The sequence below is a fragment of the Falco cherrug genome, chromosome 9, assembly GCF_023634085.1.
Source record: "Falco cherrug isolate bFalChe1 chromosome 9, bFalChe1.pri, whole genome shotgun sequence".
In the NCBI taxonomy this organism is placed as follows: Eukaryota; Metazoa; Chordata; class Aves; order Falconiformes; family Falconidae; genus Falco; species Falco cherrug.
The window spans coordinates 7,446,918-7,467,256 of record NC_073705.1 but is presented as its reverse complement, the minus strand read 5'-3'; the positions used below and the strand labels follow the sequence as shown (position 1 = coordinate 7,467,256).

At 47.2% G+C, this 20,339-nt stretch overlaps 2 protein-coding genes across 3 annotated transcripts in view; both read right to left on the bottom strand.

Annotated features, from left to right (window-relative positions):
• ABL1 (ABL proto-oncogene 1, non-receptor tyrosine kinase) overlaps nucleotides 1–8,728 on the bottom strand; it is an 82,699-nt gene extending 73,971 nt beyond the window's left edge. The window contains exon 1 of the mRNA XM_055720572.1: nucleotides 8,108–8,728. Within this exon, the coding sequence (XP_055576547.1) occupies nucleotides 8,108–8,243 (136 nt within the window). The 5' untranslated portion in view covers nucleotides 8,244–8,728. The remainder of the gene's footprint in view (nucleotides 1–8,107) is intronic.
• A 6,814-nt stretch (nucleotides 8,729–15,542) lies between these two features.
• On the bottom strand, nucleotides 15,543–20,054 carry EXOSC2 (exosome component 2). 2 transcript variants are annotated; one of them, XM_055720891.1, is made up of 9 exons: nucleotides 19,880–20,054; nucleotides 19,693–19,794; nucleotides 19,566–19,611; nucleotides 19,207–19,296; nucleotides 18,809–18,874; nucleotides 18,579–18,647; nucleotides 17,536–17,730; nucleotides 17,231–17,359; nucleotides 15,543–16,360 (listed from the first exon to the last, which is right to left on the bottom strand). In XM_055720891.1, exons 1-9 carry the CDS (start codon nucleotides 20,002–20,004, stop codon nucleotides 16,280–16,282), a joined length of 903 nt encoding a protein of 300 aa, XP_055576866.1. In that variant the 5' UTR covers nucleotides 20,005–20,054; the 3' UTR covers nucleotides 15,543–16,279. The 2 variants fall into 2 exon arrangements, with proteins under 2 accessions (XP_055576866.1, XP_055576867.1); XM_055720892.1 differs by having other exon boundaries at nucleotides 17,536–17,712; nucleotides 19,880–20,049.
• Nucleotides 20,055–20,339: the final 285 nt, after the last annotated feature.

The following is a 20,339-nucleotide window of genomic DNA, read 5'->3' as shown; positions in this document are numbered from 1 at the left end:
ATGCAAATGTAGTGCAAACCACAGCAGAATAAGGTTCAGCGTTTTACTATGAGCTCTAAGGAGAGCCTGGACCAAACAGGATCTGCTACTGTTCAGAGAGCACTTCAAAGGATGGGTCTCCAGAGGGGCAGACTGGACACAACTGGCCCCAGAAAGACATACAAGTACTGAGTTGATATGGTAGGGATAAGGTAGGAACGGTGCAGTCATCTTTTAGACTGACTTCAAAAATACCTTAGAAAAGTGGCACTAATGGGTAAGAAGTTTCGAGGCAGGCAACGTCTAGCAATACTGGTTTTTTACACACACAATGAAACCAAAGTCTTAATGACTAATAATCTGTAGTGAAATTCTATTCATTAGGTAAAAACAGTGCACAGAGATGACAACATAAATCAAGCAGTCTCCTCACTCATGAAAGAATTATGATCTTGCTTGTATCCATGTAAATTAGCAGCAATCACTCTGTGGAAAAGCAGGCTTATGCTTTTCACAACCTAACCGGTAACAGCAGGGGAAAAGTGCTGGGAAAGAAAGGGAGAGGCGGGAAGTAATTTCAGCACTAACTTCAAAAAGTACTTAAGGCAAAAACTAAAGCAGGCTGGTATTCAGGACACGCTTGCACCATCATTACAACAAGATGTGTGGAAAGGGACTCCTGCTAGAGCATAACACACCTTTTTAGCAAATTTGCATCAAATTCTGCCATCAGGGCAGCGCAACTTCCAGCCATTTCATGAAAAGTTATGCTTAATACCTATGTGCAGAACTGGCATTAAACATGCAAGTTTAAAGAAAGAACAAGATTAAGAACTAAGGAAAGTTCTAACTAAGAACTAATTCAGTTACGAACTAAGGAAAGACATTGCCTTAGGCAGCTTTACTTACTAAAACTGTCTGGATGTTCATTACTGGTTTTGCCCAAGATTCCTCTTTAAACTGATAAAATGGATACTCTGGTAAGCAGGCTAATAACCTCTACAGGTTGTTTAGATTGATCTTCAATCAGCATAGAGCAAGATAAGAGCTGACTGATAAGACAGGTAACAAAAGCAAAGCATCAAGAGTCCCTCTTGCTTCTGCTGAAACTGCTCTGCACGCTCCTACAGTAATGGACTTCTGCGATTCACAAGACCTTTTTATAAGGACACTTACTATTTCTCACAAGAATGGCACAGTACGCCTGAAATGACAGAAGACTGCTGGGTGAAGACACTAGTGCTCTTCATACAGCTATCAACAGGCATTGCAGATAGAAGGCAGCCTTCCCCTGCCAAAAAAACCCCACCCTGAACAGGAAAGCAAAGTCCATCTGCAACAGTAACTCCAAGAGCACAGTAGTATTTTAAACATTTTCTACAGTTGGCACGAATGTGAATCAATTATAGCATTTTACATAGCCGAAAGAGATGACACCTGTAACATCCCAAATTCCAACCCCACGCAGTACCATGGCAATTCATGCTTTAAACCTTATGGCAGGGGTCCTCAAACTTTTTAAACAGGGGGCTGGCGCGCGGATGAAGTGGCAGGCAGTCATCTGCGGCTGCTTGGTTCCCCGCCCCCCGCAACCCCCGGCAGGGGAGGGGGGCAGGGGGGTTCTGTAAATACCAGGGGCCAGATTGAGGACCCTGGGGGGCCGTATCCAGCCCACAGGCCGTAGTTTGAGGACCCCTGCCTTATGGGGTGGATTGAGTACACTAATGGAACTGCAGCCTGGGATGCTCAAATACTCCAAAAGGGGACCAAGACTTAAGGCAGCATGCTGTGAACCTTTAGGGAACACACCACTGGCAGCAGCTGGACGTTAAGAGCTGGACTAACTCCTATGGCCATGCATTCAAGACGGCCCAGTAGCAGTTAACAGCATTCCTTATCTGACACCTTGCCAAGACACTGGTTACAGTTGCATCCACACCAGTAAACACAGCCCAACTGCCCCAGACTGACAATACTCACCCATTTATTTCTTGTCTGCTTTAACAGAGTTCCTATAAGCACAGCTGGAAACACAACTCTGTTGTTCCAAGACATAACATGACAAGCATCCCTACCCTAAAACAGCAATCAATGGGACAAGGCTTTCCAAGGCCACTTTCACCTTTCTGCACCCTCACGATTTGCCACTTGCCACAGAGCACCAGGGATGAAACTCAGGATACCCACCTCTCAGCAATGGGGCTGTGTCAACCCCTCCCTTTCAAGCTTAAGTTTTAAACTCTTCAATTTAAAATAGTGTGAGTTTGTTGGTAAATGTTGAAGGGTGTTGAATGAGGTGATCGCTTAGAAGCGATGATTTCTACCCTAATACCCTGCAGCTTTCTCTTGCCTCTTGATCTTCTCACATAGCCTTTCTATTAAAATTTGTAAATAAGAATGCAGAACCAGCACAATCTATTAATGACAGTCTGGCATATGAACAACTACTACCTATTTGTCATGAAGGAGATGAACTACTTAAACATGGCAAGTTACCAGAGATTAGTCAGTGCACAAAATAGAACTGCTTTTGCCCAGGAAAAGGATTAGCCTTTCCCCATCATCATCTTCCACATCAGCATGTAGAAAAGCTGTTTAGCAAGTCTTAGGTCTCTTTCCTAACGTACTCTAACCCTAGATCAAGTTTTGCAGAGGAACTTCTTAGCAAAACCTACTGGTATTTGATAACTGGAGCAGGAAAAAATATAGCATGAGCTTTGTATGATGAAAAGGGATATAGTCAGAGACAGTAAACAGATCTGCATTTGGTGTGCAGCAGATGTCAGCATTAACCAGCCTAATACTGAAGCACATCAAAGTTGGATACATAAGCAATGATCTCAAAAGCTGCGGATAAGTCTTTCCTAATAGAGTTTGAAATTAAAGTTTGGGAGCTGCCAAATCTCTGACCTAATGATGAAGAAAGTTCTGGCAGTTCAGAATGCAGACCTGAGATACTGACAGCAGTCTCTAAATAATGGACTCCTGTTAGGCCAATGCTAATGCTACAATTTCAGGTGACTGGTCTAAAGCAGAATCAGTAGTAGTAAAACAGTTTCTTTCCAGTCTGAGGTTTTGCAGTTGGTGAAGCAGAGATGAAGTATAAAAATGTCCTGAGGAACAACGGAAAGAGATAAATGCAGGGTTTGTAACTACATGGGTTTAAAGAAAGAGAGTTCTAGTATGGAAGGAATCTCATTTAAATAATTTCCATCTATGGGCAACTGACTATCTAATAAATGTATATTGTATATAAAGAAGATATATTGAGCTCACCTGTAGGATAAAGGATAATGAGTACAAAAATCACATATTATTGCTTGATCACAATATGCTCTGGACCACCCAGCTGATAAAAGTATATTCCAAAGCTTTACAGTTATTAATAGCATTTTACTCACAACAATAAAACATCTTGGAATTATGCGTTTTCCTATATGGTATGAAATCAATCAGCATTTCATAGAAATAATAATCACCAATGCCATTGTAACAGTACATACTGTAGTATATACTCCCATATGCTGGTCAATCACTAAGTCCTAAGGAAGGAACCGATTATAAAATCATTTACCCATTTTCACAATCCAAACACTGGAACATTAAATTTAACAGTTTAAAACAAGGTAACTATCAAACCTAAACACTCTAAAAAATCACTGTTTCATCAATAATATAGGAAAAGATCCTTTTAAATGTTGGGTTTTTTCCTTATAGTGAATTTCATTGGGCATGTCTCCAACTGGCAGCTGTGGCAAGCTTATGCTATGGATCTGTTTTGTCCAATTACTTCCTAATTAAAGCAATAAAACTTTCAACACCCTTATATGAAAAAAATTTCAGATCCAGTATGAAACAGACTGTAGTAGGCTGACTTCAGCTATATTCAGCACTAAAGGTATAAGAAAAATGGATCCAGTTCCTGGAGTTTGTCTCTCTTTACAGCAAAGTAAACAGCTCCTTTAAGGTTCCCTATCACGTATCTGCTGGAAGAGAGACTATCAGGAAGACCACATTTTATCACTATGAAAGACTAAGAAAAGAATGTTCTTTCATGAGTGCTTTATCTACTATATTCTAAAGATACTTAAAATAAAGCTCAAAGCTGAACAACTACCACTACCTGGTAGTGTAAAGGTATAACACAGATTCAAAAAGCAAGCTAATACCTCTTCCTACCAACTTTACAGTTAGCCATGTTTGTATTACTTTGCAGGATGTCTCAAACACAAAACAATGAAAAAGTTATTAGACCAGGTTGATATCTATCAGTGATCCATTATATGTAACAAGCAGCAGCACGTAAGAAAGTCTTACACTCAAAACCTCTTCACGTTTCCTCTTTCTCCCACATCATTTCTCTGACTGCCAAAGTGAAACCATCACCAATAACAGCAGATACATACACCAATATGCAGCATCACTTGAAAGGCCTATATTTCAAGATACTATTTACCATAATTTTGCATTGTTAAATCCAAAAATCACCCTCGAGTTCCCACCAACATGCCCATGGAAAGATGGTCCCCGTTCCTAGTCACCGTCACAATTTACACAGAAAAGAGTACACATAAAACTCAACCCTTCGGACTTGCACAAGTGGAGACGCTGCTCAGGATTTCACCTCCGAGAACACTGCTCTGCTGCTGACCAAGCAGCATCACAACAATCAGTTGTGCAGCAAAAGGAATTCAAAGCTGCAAACCAAATCCACCACCTTGCTAAGGAGTTATTCCAGCATCTCTACCTCAGCACCACAGGTGTCATGATCACAATTCATTTTTTAAGCCTTCAGGTGCTGCTTTTGCTTGGAGATACTGTTCTACCAAGATGCTCCAGGGAATCTGCTCAGCATTCAAGTACAGCAACACCTAGACACCACACCAAGACAGAGAAGGTGTGGTGTTTGCCTATCACTCCAGTTAACTACTGCCAACTCCAGGATAAGAGCTGAGCCCTGTGGAAATAGTCCCTTCTTTTCAGAATTTGAGTTTTGCTGGGATTAACATTCTGGAAAGGTACACTAGCACACAAACTTTAAAATGCATGGACAAAGTCCTTCCCATTAACCTTCGACTGACCACTGCTTCTCTCAGATATTCCCCAAAAGCAGTAACTACAGACTGATTTCTCAGCCAAGAAAAGCAGAAGGGAAAGAGGCAAACATTGCCTTTATACTTTCTCTCAATTTCAAGTTTGCAAGCAACCTAAGAGATCAAGTAATCTGCATCAAGATGAAATCTGTACAATCCTATCAAGGGCTACTCTGCTGCCCAGGGTAACCACAGCAGCATGAACTCCAGCTTGTAAAACACAGAAAGCAGCAATACAAAGAAAGAAGCCCCAAACTTGCCCATAGATTATTTTTCAGCCCTTGATGCACTCCTCAATTGTCAAGTCATGACAAAATTTAGAGCCTTTCTGCATTATTCTCACAGAACTTTTGACCACCAGCAGAGCCAATTTCTGGCCAGCTGCCTCCTTGCTTTTCAGAACCCTCTTGATGAGTAGCTTGGAGTGCTATGGAGAGTGCCATGACTGAGAAATGGAATTACTTCCCTGAAAGTTATTTTGCCTTACACTAAGTATCTGCTTTCAGCTAAGATTCAACACCACTGAAGCAACTAAGATCTTCAGTGCTCTGAAAATTACTGGTAAGTGTCCGCTGAATGAGCCTCAGTAGAACTTAAGTTTAGTGGTCCCACTGAAACAGGGCCATGAAATAGCTTTACTAAATTGCAGCCATAACAGGAGAGCCACACTACTACCAACTCCGCTTTTTAAATTTTTTTAAAATCATAGGTTTTAAAATACAAGAGCTTTAAAGTACCTTTAACAGTTTGACTCTCTCTAGGGGTTTGCTTTAAGCAGCCCACCCTGGAATTTCTCCTTAAGCATTTCTTAGTTATGAAAAGCAAGAAACATGATTTCCCTAGGACAAACTAGTTCCCACAGTGTGACAGAGAAACCAGATACACTGTTTGGCATTTAGAAGAAACTGTGTAACAAAAGTACTGAAAGACAAACATGCAAAAATTTAAGCCCTGAAAAAATGCCAATCTATTTTTATGAACTACAGCCCATGGCACCATATCTAAATAGGACTGAAAACACTAAACACTACTCTGTCCATTAAGTACAAAGTATGTCAGACTACATATTTCAAAGACAAATTATCAACTAAAAAAATAGAGGGAAACTTTCCCTCTGTATTTTTCCAAATATTTTAAGATAGCATTTTGCAGGATAGGAGCAGCCCAAACTCAAAACAGAGCTGAACAACAAATAGTGGTACAGCTTTCTACTGTCTGTACTTTGAAGAACCATTGCATATACCCCAAAGGAAGAAACTTTTCCTCATGTGGATAAGCGAGGGTGATCTTTCGCAGTTCTCTTAACAGATGTCCTGGCCTTGATGCCCCCTTTCAAGTTTATTCTCTTCTAAATCAAGACACTGAGTTCTCTTGTGGACATATGGCATATGGACATTATAGATGCTATTTTTCTTTGCAAACGCACTAGGATCTTCTGACCTCAGGTCATACTGGCAAGAAGTTACCATCTGCCTATACCTGTTAGATGATCAAAAAGGAGCATTTCTGGCTCTTCTGCTACGTCAAAACACCAAAGGTAGGTAGAATATTGTACTGCTTGTCATTAGCACTCTTGCTGTATCTCATCTGACCTTGAAACTCTGTTCAAAGTAGTAAAAGCAGCAACTACACTGGGGGTGGAGGAGCAGGTATATCACGGGACTGAAAGCATGGCCTGGAAAAATCCAGCAGCAGGTTTATCACCAGAGGGTCAGTTAGCACTTATATTCTCTAACCTTCCCTTAATTATCTTCAATTTCCTCAGTGCACAAACATTGTACAGGAAATTAAAAGAAATGGCAGTGAGTTAACTCAAAACAGTATTTCACCACAGTACAAGATACACAGGATTTCCATTTGTCTCTTTGCTGAACATTGCATAGGATTTCTTGGGCCCTTCTAGAAACATAGAATGAGAGAAAGTTTGAAAGCAAAGACCAGCTAAAACAAAACCGAATCAAAACTTTAACTAGATTGTGTCCTCAGACACAGCAAATATTTCCAGGTTTCAGTTATATGAAGATTACAGATGCAGTTTTGTTTTCTTCACAGATTAACTTCTTCAAGAGGACTAAACTGTTGAAGAAGCTTTATCAAAATCCCAGTCTCCAGCCAAAGACAGCAGCCAGTAGCATGTCTTCTGAAAGAATATTATAATTTAAAAAGCATTGTGCAAAAGCAATAATTACTCCAAAAACTTTTCAACAAAACAATGCATTTCTGTGCCTCACTTTTGTAGAGATACCTTCAGTTTATAATCTCTTTGGTTGTTTTTGAAACATTCACCTAACCTACCTCTGCATCCTACTGAGCTTTTTCATGTGGCTTCTTTCCCGAGATTCTCAGTCCCCTCTCAAACTGCTGAAGACCAGCAAGTGGCAAGTTCCCTACCTAGGGCACTTTTAGCCTCTAGCACTTAAATCCATCACAGCACAAGATGAAGATTTAACCAGCTATGAGAAACCACTAACCAGAAGTGCTGTAAATGCACTAAGCAAATCAAAAAGAAACTTTTATTCCAGCCAGTTTTCACAACAGCAGTACCCACAAACTTTCCGGAAATTTGTCTGTTGTTTGGGTTGTTGTTGTTGGTTTGGGTTTTTTTTTTCCCAAAGTAGCAGAATCCCTTTTGTAAAGATAATGAAAGAATGCTTGTCACCGACTATAGCATCACCACCAGCTGTGGTTGGTCTGTACCTACGAAAAAACTTGAAAAGGATGAAACGCTTTCCCAGACTGTAAACCTGAACATACTTAAGGCAGAAATGAGAAACTTGCACAATGTTAAAGTTACTTCCTTGAATTTTACATTTAGCTCTACAATAACCTGTCCCCAGGTTTCAAGCAATCTGACCCAAGTTATTTTCTTAATAATCAATCACAGAAGATTTGCATTAAGAAGCAAGGGAAAGAAAACAAAAGACTTCCATAAAGTACAATCTCTGTATCTGCACTGTGCCCTTGAATAAATCCATTCTGCATCTACCTCGGCAAATAAATTTAAACCACAAGAAACACCAACAGAAACCTCTTACCATGTTCAACAAAGACGTTGCAGTGTGGGCCCCCATGCCTCGATGACTCCTTCTTCCCTGCTCCTTTGATAAAGTGCAGGGCAGGCAGACTTGGCCTCCTTTGGTCCCCAAGAACTTTTCCAGGCTGCTGCCCCATAAAGTAAGGATGGGCAGCCTTTCCCAGGACGAGAAGTTTTTGATGAAGTCTGCGATCACTGATCTTCCAGGTTGGGAAGGAGCTTTGAAGGAGAACGTGTTTTAGGCTGGTGCACTGGTTATGCTCACTGCGTGATAAAGTCACTTGAGGCGAAGAATTAAGACAAGCGTAGATTCCTCCAGTGCTTTTAAGACAGCAGCAAGGCTCTTAGCTGACTTTATGCAAAAAAGCAATTAAAAGTTCCAACTGCTTAGAAACGACCAACCGTTACCGAAGGTTCAAGTTGCCATACGTAGCACGTCTTCCACCGAGTAAAGGAGAATTAGTTCATCTCACAAGCAAGAAACCACATGTAGGCTCACCCAGGGCAGGAAACAGCCATTCCCACTGCAACCAGTGTCAAGGTTTCTTTTTTTTTTCTCCTCCTTTTCTTTTGCATAGCATTGAGTTAGCAAAGGCCAAAGAGACACGTATTTGGCTTCAAGTATTGTTGAAGTCTAGCAGGATCAAGGATGCCGAAAGCATGTCAGCTGGCGAGGCGAAGCGGAGGCGGCTCTGGGCCTCGCAGGCCCCACGGGCTCCTTGGGGAGGGGACGGGCCGGGGGTCCCGGGGTCCGGCCTCACAGCGCCTCGCCTTCTTCCATCGCAGGCCTGGCCGCCCGCACCGCCGCTACCTCAGCCGCGGGCCGGCGGGGGCGAGGCGGGCCGGCGGGGCCCGGCGGGCCATGGTGGCGTCGAAGCAGCGCGGGGGCCGCCGGGCCGGCGCAGGTGGCGGCGCTGCCGGCCTGCTGCCGCCTCAGGGCGAGCCGGGGGCCGCGGCCGGGCCGCGGGGCCGGGAACGCGCTCCGGGAGGCCGGTTCCTGCACAGCTGCCAGAGGAGGTCAGGCGGGGGTGACCGGGCCGGCCGCATCCCCGCGGGGGAGGCCGGCGGTGGGCAGGGCCCGGGCGGGCAGCGGGAGCGGGGCCGAGCCCGGACCGGCCGCGGCGGGACGCACGGAGGGGGCCGGGCGGAGGGCGGCGGGGCCGGGCGGCCGCACGCCCCGGGGGGACCCCGCCAGGCCTGGCAGGGGGAGGGGGACGAAGGGCCGCACGACGGGGCGGGGGGGGGACCCCGGGAGCTGCCGCCGGGGGCACCCGCGGTGCGGAGCGAGACTGGCGGGGGGCGGCTGCAGGCGGCGAGGGAGATCCCGGAACCCCCGGCGCGGCGCAGCCCCGTCCCCGGCCGGCGGGCGGGCGGTCACATCCCCTTCCGGCCCCTCCTCCTCCGCCGCCCCCGCCTCCCGCCGGCCCGGCCGCTGCCCGCTCCCGCGCCCGGCCCGCCGCCATTGCGGGAGCCTGCGGGGCGGGGAGGGGGCGCCGCGGCGGCGGGGTCCGTGAGGGGGAACCCTGAGGGGAGTGAGGGACGGAGCAGGGCCGGGGGGGCCGAGGGGTGAAGGAGAGGGCGAGGGGAGCCATGAGGGGAACGGGGGAGGATGAGGGAACCGGGGGCTGGGGGACACCGAGGTGGCTCCAGGGTGAAGCCATGAGGGAAATGGGGATGGCATGAAGGGGGCTGGGGGAAGGTGACATGGATGGAGAGGGCACAAAGGGGTAGATGAGGGAACTTGAAGGGGGCCAGCAGGGGAGCGGGATGAAGGGGAAGATGGTAGAAATAACAGGTGGAGGAGGGCTTTCCTGGTATAACACACAAGCAAATGCTAGCGGAGGGCTCAGAAAGCTCTTAGCAAAACCCCCCAAGCAAGGGCCACCCAAGGTGTTTTCCCCTAGATCTGGCTACGAGAGCTCACCGGCCCTCAAGCCAGCCAGGAATTCCTCCTGCCCGCAGGCCTCGGGCCCCTGCCCAGCTCTGGACCCTGGATTCCTTGCGGAGATGGACAGGGAAGAAGAGATCTGTGCTGGGTCAGCTGTGCGCACAACCATCAGCTTTTCCACAACCGGGGATCAGCCACCCTGCTTGCACAAAGGACTTTGCTTCCTTATTAATGCTGCCAGAGCATATGCAGAACTTGATGCCAAAAACAGCCATAGAGGCCAATGAATGTAACAATTAAAATATATTATTCATCTACTTTCATGCACAGTTTGGTACAAAAAAGAAGTTCAACCCCTAAGTTCTTCAGCCTGCGCTATAGTGCCCTTAGATGTGCAGCACGAGCGTTCCCTGAGCTAAAGAGCACAGACGGCGATGCTGCAGACCTTCAGTTTCTCCAGTTCACCTTGGGAATAAAGAAGGTTGCGGCAGCCGCTTGAGGTCAGCGTGTTTTGGTCAAAGGTCCTTGGTTGCTCCCGCTCAACAACGGGAGAACACACAAATGCAATTTTGTGCAGTAGCCTCCTGCTCAGGGTAACCATCTGGACACAGAGCGTCTTGTTTATACCGACTCCTCCCTTGTGACAAATCCAAACATACTCATGTCTCCTACACCATACTCAAGGTCCCAGGCAGGCGTGTATTTTTCATCTTCCAACAATAGCATGTGAAATGTAGTACTTCGTATGGCCCTATGGGATTCTCCACCTCCGCTATGCCAGTCTGTTCCTACATTCCTAATTCTTAGCCAGGAGACTGATCCCAAAACCATTTCTATTGCATTTATCTATCAGTGACTCAAACTGCAGGTACTGAGGCTGGCTGTGCTACATGCATGCAGGAGAAATTCTGGTACAACATGCCGAGACAAATGCAGGGTCACATCTCTTGAACTCTGAGCAGAGTTTCTCCAGGTTTATCTCAGTAATGGAGATCAGCTTCTCACTGCAGTGATCTAACTCCCTGCTCAGTTCTTGTGGATTGAAGGAAACTGAAGAAACAAAGCTGCCTGTCAACCCAGGCCAAGCAGCCTGAGAGAAATCTGTTACAAAAACCAGTACCAACTATCCTTTACTGAAAAAATTATTCCCTTCTGGGTCTGACTAGAGCATCCTGGATAATCTCTCCTACCTCAGCAAGGCTGAAGCAGAGTGAACTCCAGAAGACCACCACAGGTCTGCATTTCTCAGAAGACCTTGACCAAAATACACAAAGGTAATTGCAGGTAAGTAGGACTTGTGTTCTGGACAATACAGGCTGTATTGTATATATGCTTCTCCCTGCCTCACCTGAGATCTATGCAGATGAACATACTTTTTATTTTTTTTTTGGTGTGAATTTATCATTCAGGTCAACAGTCAGTCATTCCTGCTGCTGCTTGGCAATCATAAGCACCAAAGTAGGGCGGGTTCTTTGCCAGCAGCCCCCAACCTCTTTCTACTCAAGAGTTGCTCCAAAAGCGTTTCCCAAAGCAGTGCTGTAGTTAATCTGAGGCTATACACAGGCAGATGGGCCAGCTGGTCACTCCCAAATATCATAGCAAGATTATCGGCACTCTTTTCCTTCCTGAAGGGCATTGTGTTGTGTCCCCTACCCTGCTGCCATTTTTTGTGAACGTGATTGTCTCACATTAACAAACTTGAAGTTGCCCAGTGAATTCAGAAATTTAAATTAGAGAAGTCAGAAAGATTGTGTGAATACAGAATAAATTACAAAATCTACAGACTGCTTCTTTCAATCAAGCTTTGAATGTGGCCTGTGTATGTCCCATATATTTCATACAAGAACTTCCAGTACCTTCTCCGTTTATCTTCCATTAAGTGTGGGTTGTTAAAACAAACAGCTCCGGTGACACTTCCTCCATAACAATATCTTAAAGCTTCAACCTCTTTACCAAATAATAAACCTTAGCATACTAATTAGCGGTTCTCAGGAATCTGAAACAACCATTTCAAGACTGCCTATAATCTCAGTGGGGCTTCAATATCTTCTAGGGTCTGCTCACAGCTTTGTATTTTCACCAGTCACCTCAACAGAACAGCAAAACTGTATGCGGATGATACAGTAACGTAATAAGCAGCAGTCATTGGATTAATAACCCATTAGCACAAATTTTAAATCCCAATGGTTATTACTGGGAGTAAAGGGAAGGGTTGCCATTCTTCATATTAGTACATGCATCAAACACTGGTGCCAAGAAATAGGAAAATTTTTTCTACAGACGAGTGATTTTGTGTTCTCGTTTCTGCAGGCAGCGCTAGCCAACAGCAAGGGAACTGTTTACTAGCTCCACTTGCAAGCTCGTCTGTGCCATGTATTAACCCTGAAGTAAGCAGCACAGGCAGGTGCTGCAGTGGTTTACAAACAGGCTCCACGCTGTCAAGACGCTGGTGACCAAAAAAATCAGATTGGTCTAAGCTGTTCTAATGGCTGCGTGAGCATTTTAGTTCCCCATATAAAAATGAACACTTCCTAAGTTTTTCCCACCCTGCTTTCAATTATGGTTTTATTCTTAAACCAAAGAAGCCACAGTTTCTTCCTTTTCACCTTTTCTGCTTAGAAGCTGCCTAGCAAAATCCCACAGACTATTTCAAGAATTCAAGAGGGCACTGGTTTTGCTGGAGTCCTCCTTTACATCTCAAGCACTTCCCCTCTCAAAGGCATTTTTTTGATTGCCTGCCCATCTTCTTGTGTGGACCTGCCTACGGAAAAAGGGACCCCAGCTTCCCCACCTACCTGAAATGCTGGAGCTTTCCCTGTTTGCTAAGACAGACGCCAGACCCCATCCAACTGCACACCCATCTCTGCTGGGCAGTGGGGAGAAGTCCTTTGCCATATAATGGATCATGACTGAACAGTGATACTTGAAGCCTCTCCATGTGGAAACCATGAGCTCCAGAAGCACACCCAGTTGCTTTTGAGATGGATGAGCACTGGTGGCCCTCGCTATTTGTCAAGAGAGAGAAAAATCACAAGGATTCAGCCAAATCAGCACTAAATGGCCCAGAACCTTTCTTAGACACCTTTAAAACTGCTCAGGAAGCTTCTCCCTCCTCATGCAAGTTTGTCACTGTCATCCCTTGTTACCTGACGGCTTCCAAAGCTGTGCTTGATGGTGTTGCAGGAACTGCCAGCGAAGCCTTGTTACAGACCTCAGGTCTGGGCTTGGCGCAACGCTGGCTGAATTCGCGAAGCACAGCAGAGAGGAAAATACTGGGACTTTTTGGGGGGGTGTCGTCGTCGTCGTCCCCCGCATCCATAACGAAACCTTCCCAGCTGGTGCTCTTGTTCTTAGGCTTAAAAACAAAAGTGCCAGGTATTCAGGAGCATGGGAACTGGATGAGTCACATACTCTCCCCCATTTAAAGTATCCCGAAGACCAAAATATCAGGAATGTTGCAGCATGCAGGAAGAATCTGAAAGCTCAGAGCTGAAGCAGTGCAGATCTTGAGCTCATTGTTTTTCAGGTTGTATACTCATTTATTGAGCATAAATAACCAACAAAGGTTCACAACGGGCAGAGAGGGCTAGAATAAGAAGCCTGGAAATAGACCACAGTTTTAAAGACTGCTATGTAGAGGGGTGGGGGGACCCCACAAACAAATTACAAGAAGAGGAAAAGGGAAAAAAATTATGTAACAACTCAGCTGTGCAGCCCACACAGCCTGCTACAGAGACACCAGCACCCTTTTCCCAAGATCTGTGTTATGAGAACCTGGCACTGTCTCACCTTGCAGGTCTGACAGCTCATGCTTGGTACCCATGAGCACAATCCAACTCTAAATTAACCACCTCCAGAGCATACTTCCCCAACACATTTACACCACATTACCAACAGCACTTTCAAGAGCCTAATATACACCCCCCCAGCCCCCTTCTGACCTGTTAAGATGCGTGCAGAGACATTGCTTGAGGACAGAGAAGCACTTTGCAGTTGTGTACCAGTTCAGCAGAACCATTTCTAGATATCAAGTCTCTCTGGGTGGTAGTGAAGTACAGTCTCTTCACCCCTTTGCCCTTTAACTGACAGAAGAGTTGTTTAAATCCAAGTGGCAGGGATGCAGAGATCTACTGGATTAGCTACAGACTTCTCCATCAGTCTTCAGAAAGTCTTCAGAAATGCTTTAAGAAAAGTGGACATCAGATACTTTTATCTCGTTGTTTATGTCCCCAATCTGTTTATACCTAGAAGGCTTACAGCAGAAATCCCTGAATCTCCCCATATGGTAGTAAGATAAACATCTGCTAAACTACAGCAATTGGGTATGGAAAAAAGAGGTACTTTTCTAATCAAAAGCTGCAGAGGCTGCTAAAGCTTTTAGCCTTTTTGCACTGCTCCTGTCCACACAGATTTGGATAATGCTGCTACCAGCCTCACGCACACACCTGAAGTGTCACCATCAAGCGTTCACTTTCAGATTTCCCAGGTCATCTTGAGAATGCGATTGTTGCAAGACTTATTAGGGAATCCTCGTAAAACTCCAAAATAACAATTCCCAGGTCTTATGTGGAGAACTCCACCCCTATCCCCAAGAAGTTAAGTACGATTTCGGAGAGGCAGCACAGGCAGAAGTTTGGGTTGCACAGCAGCTGAACAGATTACCCATGTCCTTGCTTGTCCTTAGCCACTGAGCTCCATAATGCTCTAGTATTTAGGTAGCAGCACTGGTGGCAGACATCCAGTCTTTGCTATTTTGCAGGGCAGTGAGGCAGAGCTGCTGGAGAAGGTCACTGCTACAGACACGATCCGAAGCTGCCACCTAGTGCTTACTCCGGCCTCAGGCAGAGCAGTCCGAACTAGGTGAAAAACTACAAAGGGCATTTCTAGTTCCCAGGAAAAATTAAGCAAATAATTTTTCCTTTTCCCTGGGGCAAGCATGAGAATTTTCAACGTTAGAATTAGATTCAGGGACAGTCAGGGTAGACATTTTGTTTTTTCATCCTTTTCAGGAGTTACAGCACTGTGATGCAAGCAGCTCTAACACAACACAAATACAGTATCTATATGCAATACATATGTAACACAAACAGCTCTAATACAGCAACAGAGATCTGAGAGGATGCTCTAAGGGAAGCGTCACATCCATTCTGCACAGAGAAGACAAGTGACTGACGGCCAACACCTGGCTCAGCATGCCCATCTCTAGCTACTGATCTTCACCCAGTGTCATACTGGGCTCCCCGTCATCTCCCAGACACAGCTGCTGCATGATTCACCTCTCTGTGGGATCCTGCAGGAAAGCAATGTTAAGAGAGCCACTGTGAACAATGCCAAGCAATCTACTCACAGAGAAACTCTGCACGGAAGATATACTGAAGAGGAGGGTCAAGTCCTGCTTGAATGGGATGAACAGCAACGGTTGAAACAGGACATTGCAACCATTCTGAGCGTCCCGGCACAAGGAAGCTTGAGCCAACTGTAGCTCTCAAGCTAGACCCAATTAATTCTGGAGAAAGACAAGCTAATGTACACGCTCCCGAATGACTCATCTCTTTCAAAAAATTTATTGAAATGTACAGTATTTCATATAAAATATTGGAGCCTCCTCAGAGGAAGAGCTCACCACATCAGGCATAAAAAAAGCTACCAGCAGGATGCACAGACTAGTAAGACACTGCTTGCCCATGGCTCCCGGCACATGTGGACAGCCACATCATGCCACACACCATCTCATACCCTTGAGATATTAAGCCACAAACAGCCTGACCCAAAACATGGTTAGCCAAGGGTGTGGGTACTCCTGTTCTCTAAAGACTCATACCTGTGATCTGCAGTCTTAAAAACGAGCTCTCCGTGAGAGGACAGTGACAGATCTGTATCATGGTAAAGGGAAATCAAACCCATTTAGAGAGCCTTTGGGGGGGGGGGGGGGGGCGGGGCGGAAGAGAGAAACGTAACAAAGCATGTTCCTTCCTCTCTATCATTCTGCATGAAGTTCAGGGGCACAAGACACAGCAACGAGTGCTATCAGGTATGTCCCAGTTGCAGCTGCATCTTCATAAAGGTCAGATATCAATTTTTCAGGCTGCTGCACTAAAAGCCTATTGTACTTAAGTACTATTGTACGAATAGGGCTCAGGAGGTATCCTAGGAGTTAAATGAGGAATCTTCATGGTTTCTGAAGTGTGGAATGAATGTTGGGGACTAGAACACCGGAAAAAAAAAATACTGAGAATCAAGAGCTGCCATGTTGAGACTTCAAATGACTGCTTCTGGCCAGGTGCCCTATCCCTCCAGATCCAGCAGCCTCTGTCGGGTTTCCAGAACGATCTCCTCCTCCACCTCTGGTTTGAGAATGTCCTTGATCTGGAGTGGAAAGGAGAGAAACATTGGCACCAAAAAAGCAACTACTACTGCACACTCCGTGGGGACAAGGATCCCTGACACACAGCAATGAGCAGTGAGTTTAGAGGGCTGTGGTCAAAAAAGACTATGGCAGAGGGTCCAAAGCGAAGTCAACTCTGTCAGAGTTAGCAGTTCTTACAGAGACCATAAGAAATCAAAGGAGGTGCTACTGACAACACCCAGTCTTTCCTGAAGGACACACACCCATATATGGGAAGTGGAGAGATGACTGAAAAAGAAGTACACTTGAAAAGAACATCCCATCTAGCTGAGCAGGCTGCCACTGTGAATGAAAGCAGAAGATAATTCAGATGTTAGCCGTTTCCGAGAAGAGAACTGCCAGCAATGGCACTGGCAGAAATCAGGGAAAAGCTATACAGCAAGAGGTCAAATTGAAGGAGCCTTCCAGCAGTGCAGGATGTGGATACAAACAGAAGACCGGTCTCTATACAATACGTGACACTTGCTTCTTTGTTCTTAAAGTGCACTGTACCCTCACACAATCCCAAATTTAACACTGTTTTCACACGGATCACAGAGGGTCCGTAATCCCAGCAAGGGATACACATCTATCAAAAGATGGACCTATGTCAATACAGGAATAGTTGGACTTTGCCAGAGGCAGAACCCTTCAAACTATCCCTGAAAACGTGCAAGGCAATTTATGTTATGCAGAAGGGGGCAAGTTCATACTGTCACTTACTACAGGATGCTTTGGAAAGCCAAAAGGAAGCCCTACCGCCTAACTTACTGCCTGCAGCAGCAACTGATGCAGCCTTTCCATTCCCTCCCCATGGTGCGGAATAGACTAAATGCTACTGGTTTCTGTACCTGATGAGGAAGGGATGCTTCATAGCAATACAGGATGCTGGTGTCAAAGAGCATCAGTTTCTGATTAACTAGAGCCACGATGCAGTTTCGGAGCCTTGAGATCACCTCCCGGTCAGACAAGGGAACAGGCTGAGGAAAGACAGAGGTAAACGACATGAATACACAGGGAAGTAATGCAAGCCTACTGTAAAAAAGCTTTGCCATGAACCTGACATCTTGAAAGTCTCAGGTTATTCATATACCTCTGACCGTTAGACTGAAAAAAAACATCACTGGGAGAAGGTTCATCTTCCCTGAACCCTCACCTCCAAGTTGGTGGTGAAGCCCCCTGCCTCCTCATCTTTATGCTCCAGCGTTGGGTGGATCCAGATGAAACCATTGTTGCCAAGGATCACAGATGCACCACAGGGCAAGTCATGGAAGTGAGTCTTCTGGCGTTTCACAAGGGAGGGTGAGACCTGAACGAGCACACCCTGGGCAAGCTGAAGAGGAGACCATGACTCATATGTGAGACACACAGATAGAAACAGATAACAAGAAGTCACCGACATGCACTCCATGCCTGGCCTAGGAATGAGTCAATTTAAACACCTTTTCCCCGTGAAACAGTGAATATAAAATCTGCCTGCTTCTGGGAGTGCTGGGAGGATTAGCTAATGCCTGTGCAGTCCTTCGAAGATGAAGAATACCCTAAGTGCTTAGCACAAATGCTAATAATATCTTGATCGTAACTACACATCAACCATCCCTGCAGAAAAATGAGGAGCGAGAGGCCCAATTTAGCAGAACACTTTCCCTCTTAATCCAATCACTGTCCTTCATCCTTTGTGCAATAAGCACACTTCGCTTTCATCTTTTAAGTGCTAATACCCTTGGTCTGGTAATCCCAAACTGCAGCCTACGCTCCAGTGGCCCCTTGGCTTATTTCAATGCACAAAACCAGAGATAAATGCCAACTGTGTAAAGCCTAAAATAGAACCCTGGAGAGAGAAACAAGTCACAGGGGCAATGGCCTGCAAAAGAGGAGTGATGAAGTTTGAGTCAGAGAATTTTTCTCCCCAGGGTTTAATTCCCAAGCGGCTAGTGAGGAAAAGCGGACTCGCAGGTTGTAATTGTGGACAGGGAGAGCAGCAGCACAAAGGGAAAGTCAAGGGCATTTCCTCTGCTCTGGGGAAACTGCTCGGTGCTCCCATGTAGGAGCTAAGATTCTTTCTAACCTGCAGGAATGGGTTACAGCAACATCCTGCTCTACTCCAGTGCTTTTTTCTTAAAAAATCCCTCCAAAAAGCCTTATACAAGGCAACTGGAGCAGAATTAGACCAAGATCGAGTGCTTTTGAACAACCTACCTTCCCATATTTCAGACTGCGGGTGTGCAGTGATACAGCGCCATCAGAAAATACAGACTGGACCTCTGCCTGTCAGTGCCACTTAAGGAAACAAGGTTCCTGGTGTTGCCCAGTGCCAACAGCCGCTGGTGCCCCAGCAGAGCTCTCGCTGCCAGCCAGGCTAGCCGAGGTCCGGCTGCTCTCCCCGTGCTCTTGGCTCTTCTCTTTGAGCACAAGCAATGGAAGGATACACTGATGAGGTCCCCTTCCTGCAGGTAGTCCCTCATCGCAAGCTCATCTTCTGCTGATCTCCTCCTCTGAAAAGCACAGTGCACGAAGAGTTACATGTCGCTCGGAATGAGAAAACAATTTCAATTAACAGCTGCGCTGCGGGGGGTACCTTTGGATGTCACACAAAACACAAGCAGGTCACCGAAGGAAAGTCAAGCCGACTAGCATACCTAAGATTGCTAATGTGTTTATGTCTAAAAACACTGAGAGTTAAAGAAGCACAACAGGCCCACTCACAAAACCCAACACCACCCTTGTGCCAACTGCGGGAAGGGCACCAGAGCTGGCCGGTGCCTCAGCTTCTGCCATGGAAGCAGGAGATGGGGCTCTGGCACCGCTCTGCGTGAACTACGCTCACCAGTTCCCCGCCAGGCAAATTCACAGACGACAGCAGCAGGACCGAATCTAGCCTGGAATTCGTTTCCACCTTCCACCGCTTCTGCTGAACCTGGGGAAGAAAAATAATCTCTTGAGACACACTGAAAAACGGAACGGGAGCTCTTCAGCGCAGCAGGAAGCCCGGCAGCCAGCCGAGCCGCAGGAGGCCGCGCTGTGCCGCTCAAAACCCGCACGCTCACGCCATGTGTGGATTTGATGTGGTCTGGGGAATGGCAGAAGCGCTCGGGACGGGCCCAAGGCCCGCCAGCTGGTGGCCGGCCGCCCAGCGGGCCACCCCTCCACCTCCCCCACGGCACACCGGGAACAACCGAGCTTTACCTCCGTAATCCTCCCGACCACGATGTCGCCGACTTCGCCGTTGTACCTGGGACAGAGCAGCCCGTCAGGCGGCAGCGCCCCCCCGGGAAGGGGCCCGGCCCGGCGCCCGCCCGCCCCCGGAGCTCACCGGGCCTTCAGCGCCCTGACGCACACCAGCTTGTTGACACGCTCCACGGCGCCGGCCACCGAGGCGATGAGCTTCTCCTCCTCCACGTAGGTGCCGTGGCCCCTGCGGAGAGAGCGGCCGCCTGAGGAGAGCCCGAGGCCGGCCCGCGCCCCCCACCCCGCCGCCTCCCCTCCGCCGCCGCCCCCACCTCATGTAGCCCGTGTCCGTGGTGATCGTGTCCCCCGGTGCCACCAGGTGCTTCTCGCCGCCCCGAGGCGCGGTCGGCCCCACCGCCCGCCGGACCACCGGCAGCCGCATGGTGATGGCGGCCATCTTGAGTGCGGGCGGCGCAGCGCCGGCGCCCCCATCCGCACACGCCTTCCGCCCGCCATGTTAACTGCTGGCGAGAAGGAGCCTGAGGCGCCGGCGCCGCCATGTTGAGTGAGGGCGGCCGTGAGGCCTCAGGGTCGCCATTTTGGTTCCTGGCAGTAAGAGCGGTCGTGGGCTTCGCTGCGTTGGGAACCTTAGGGAGAGAGGGGTCATGTTTGGTGAGGGCAGGGCGCCTGCAGCCCCTGGGGCAGGCAGCGGCACCGAGCGGGGAGCCAGCCAGCCAGGCCCCCCCTTGCGCCGCCAGCCGGGGGCTCGCCGGGCCCCAGCACCCCGCCTCG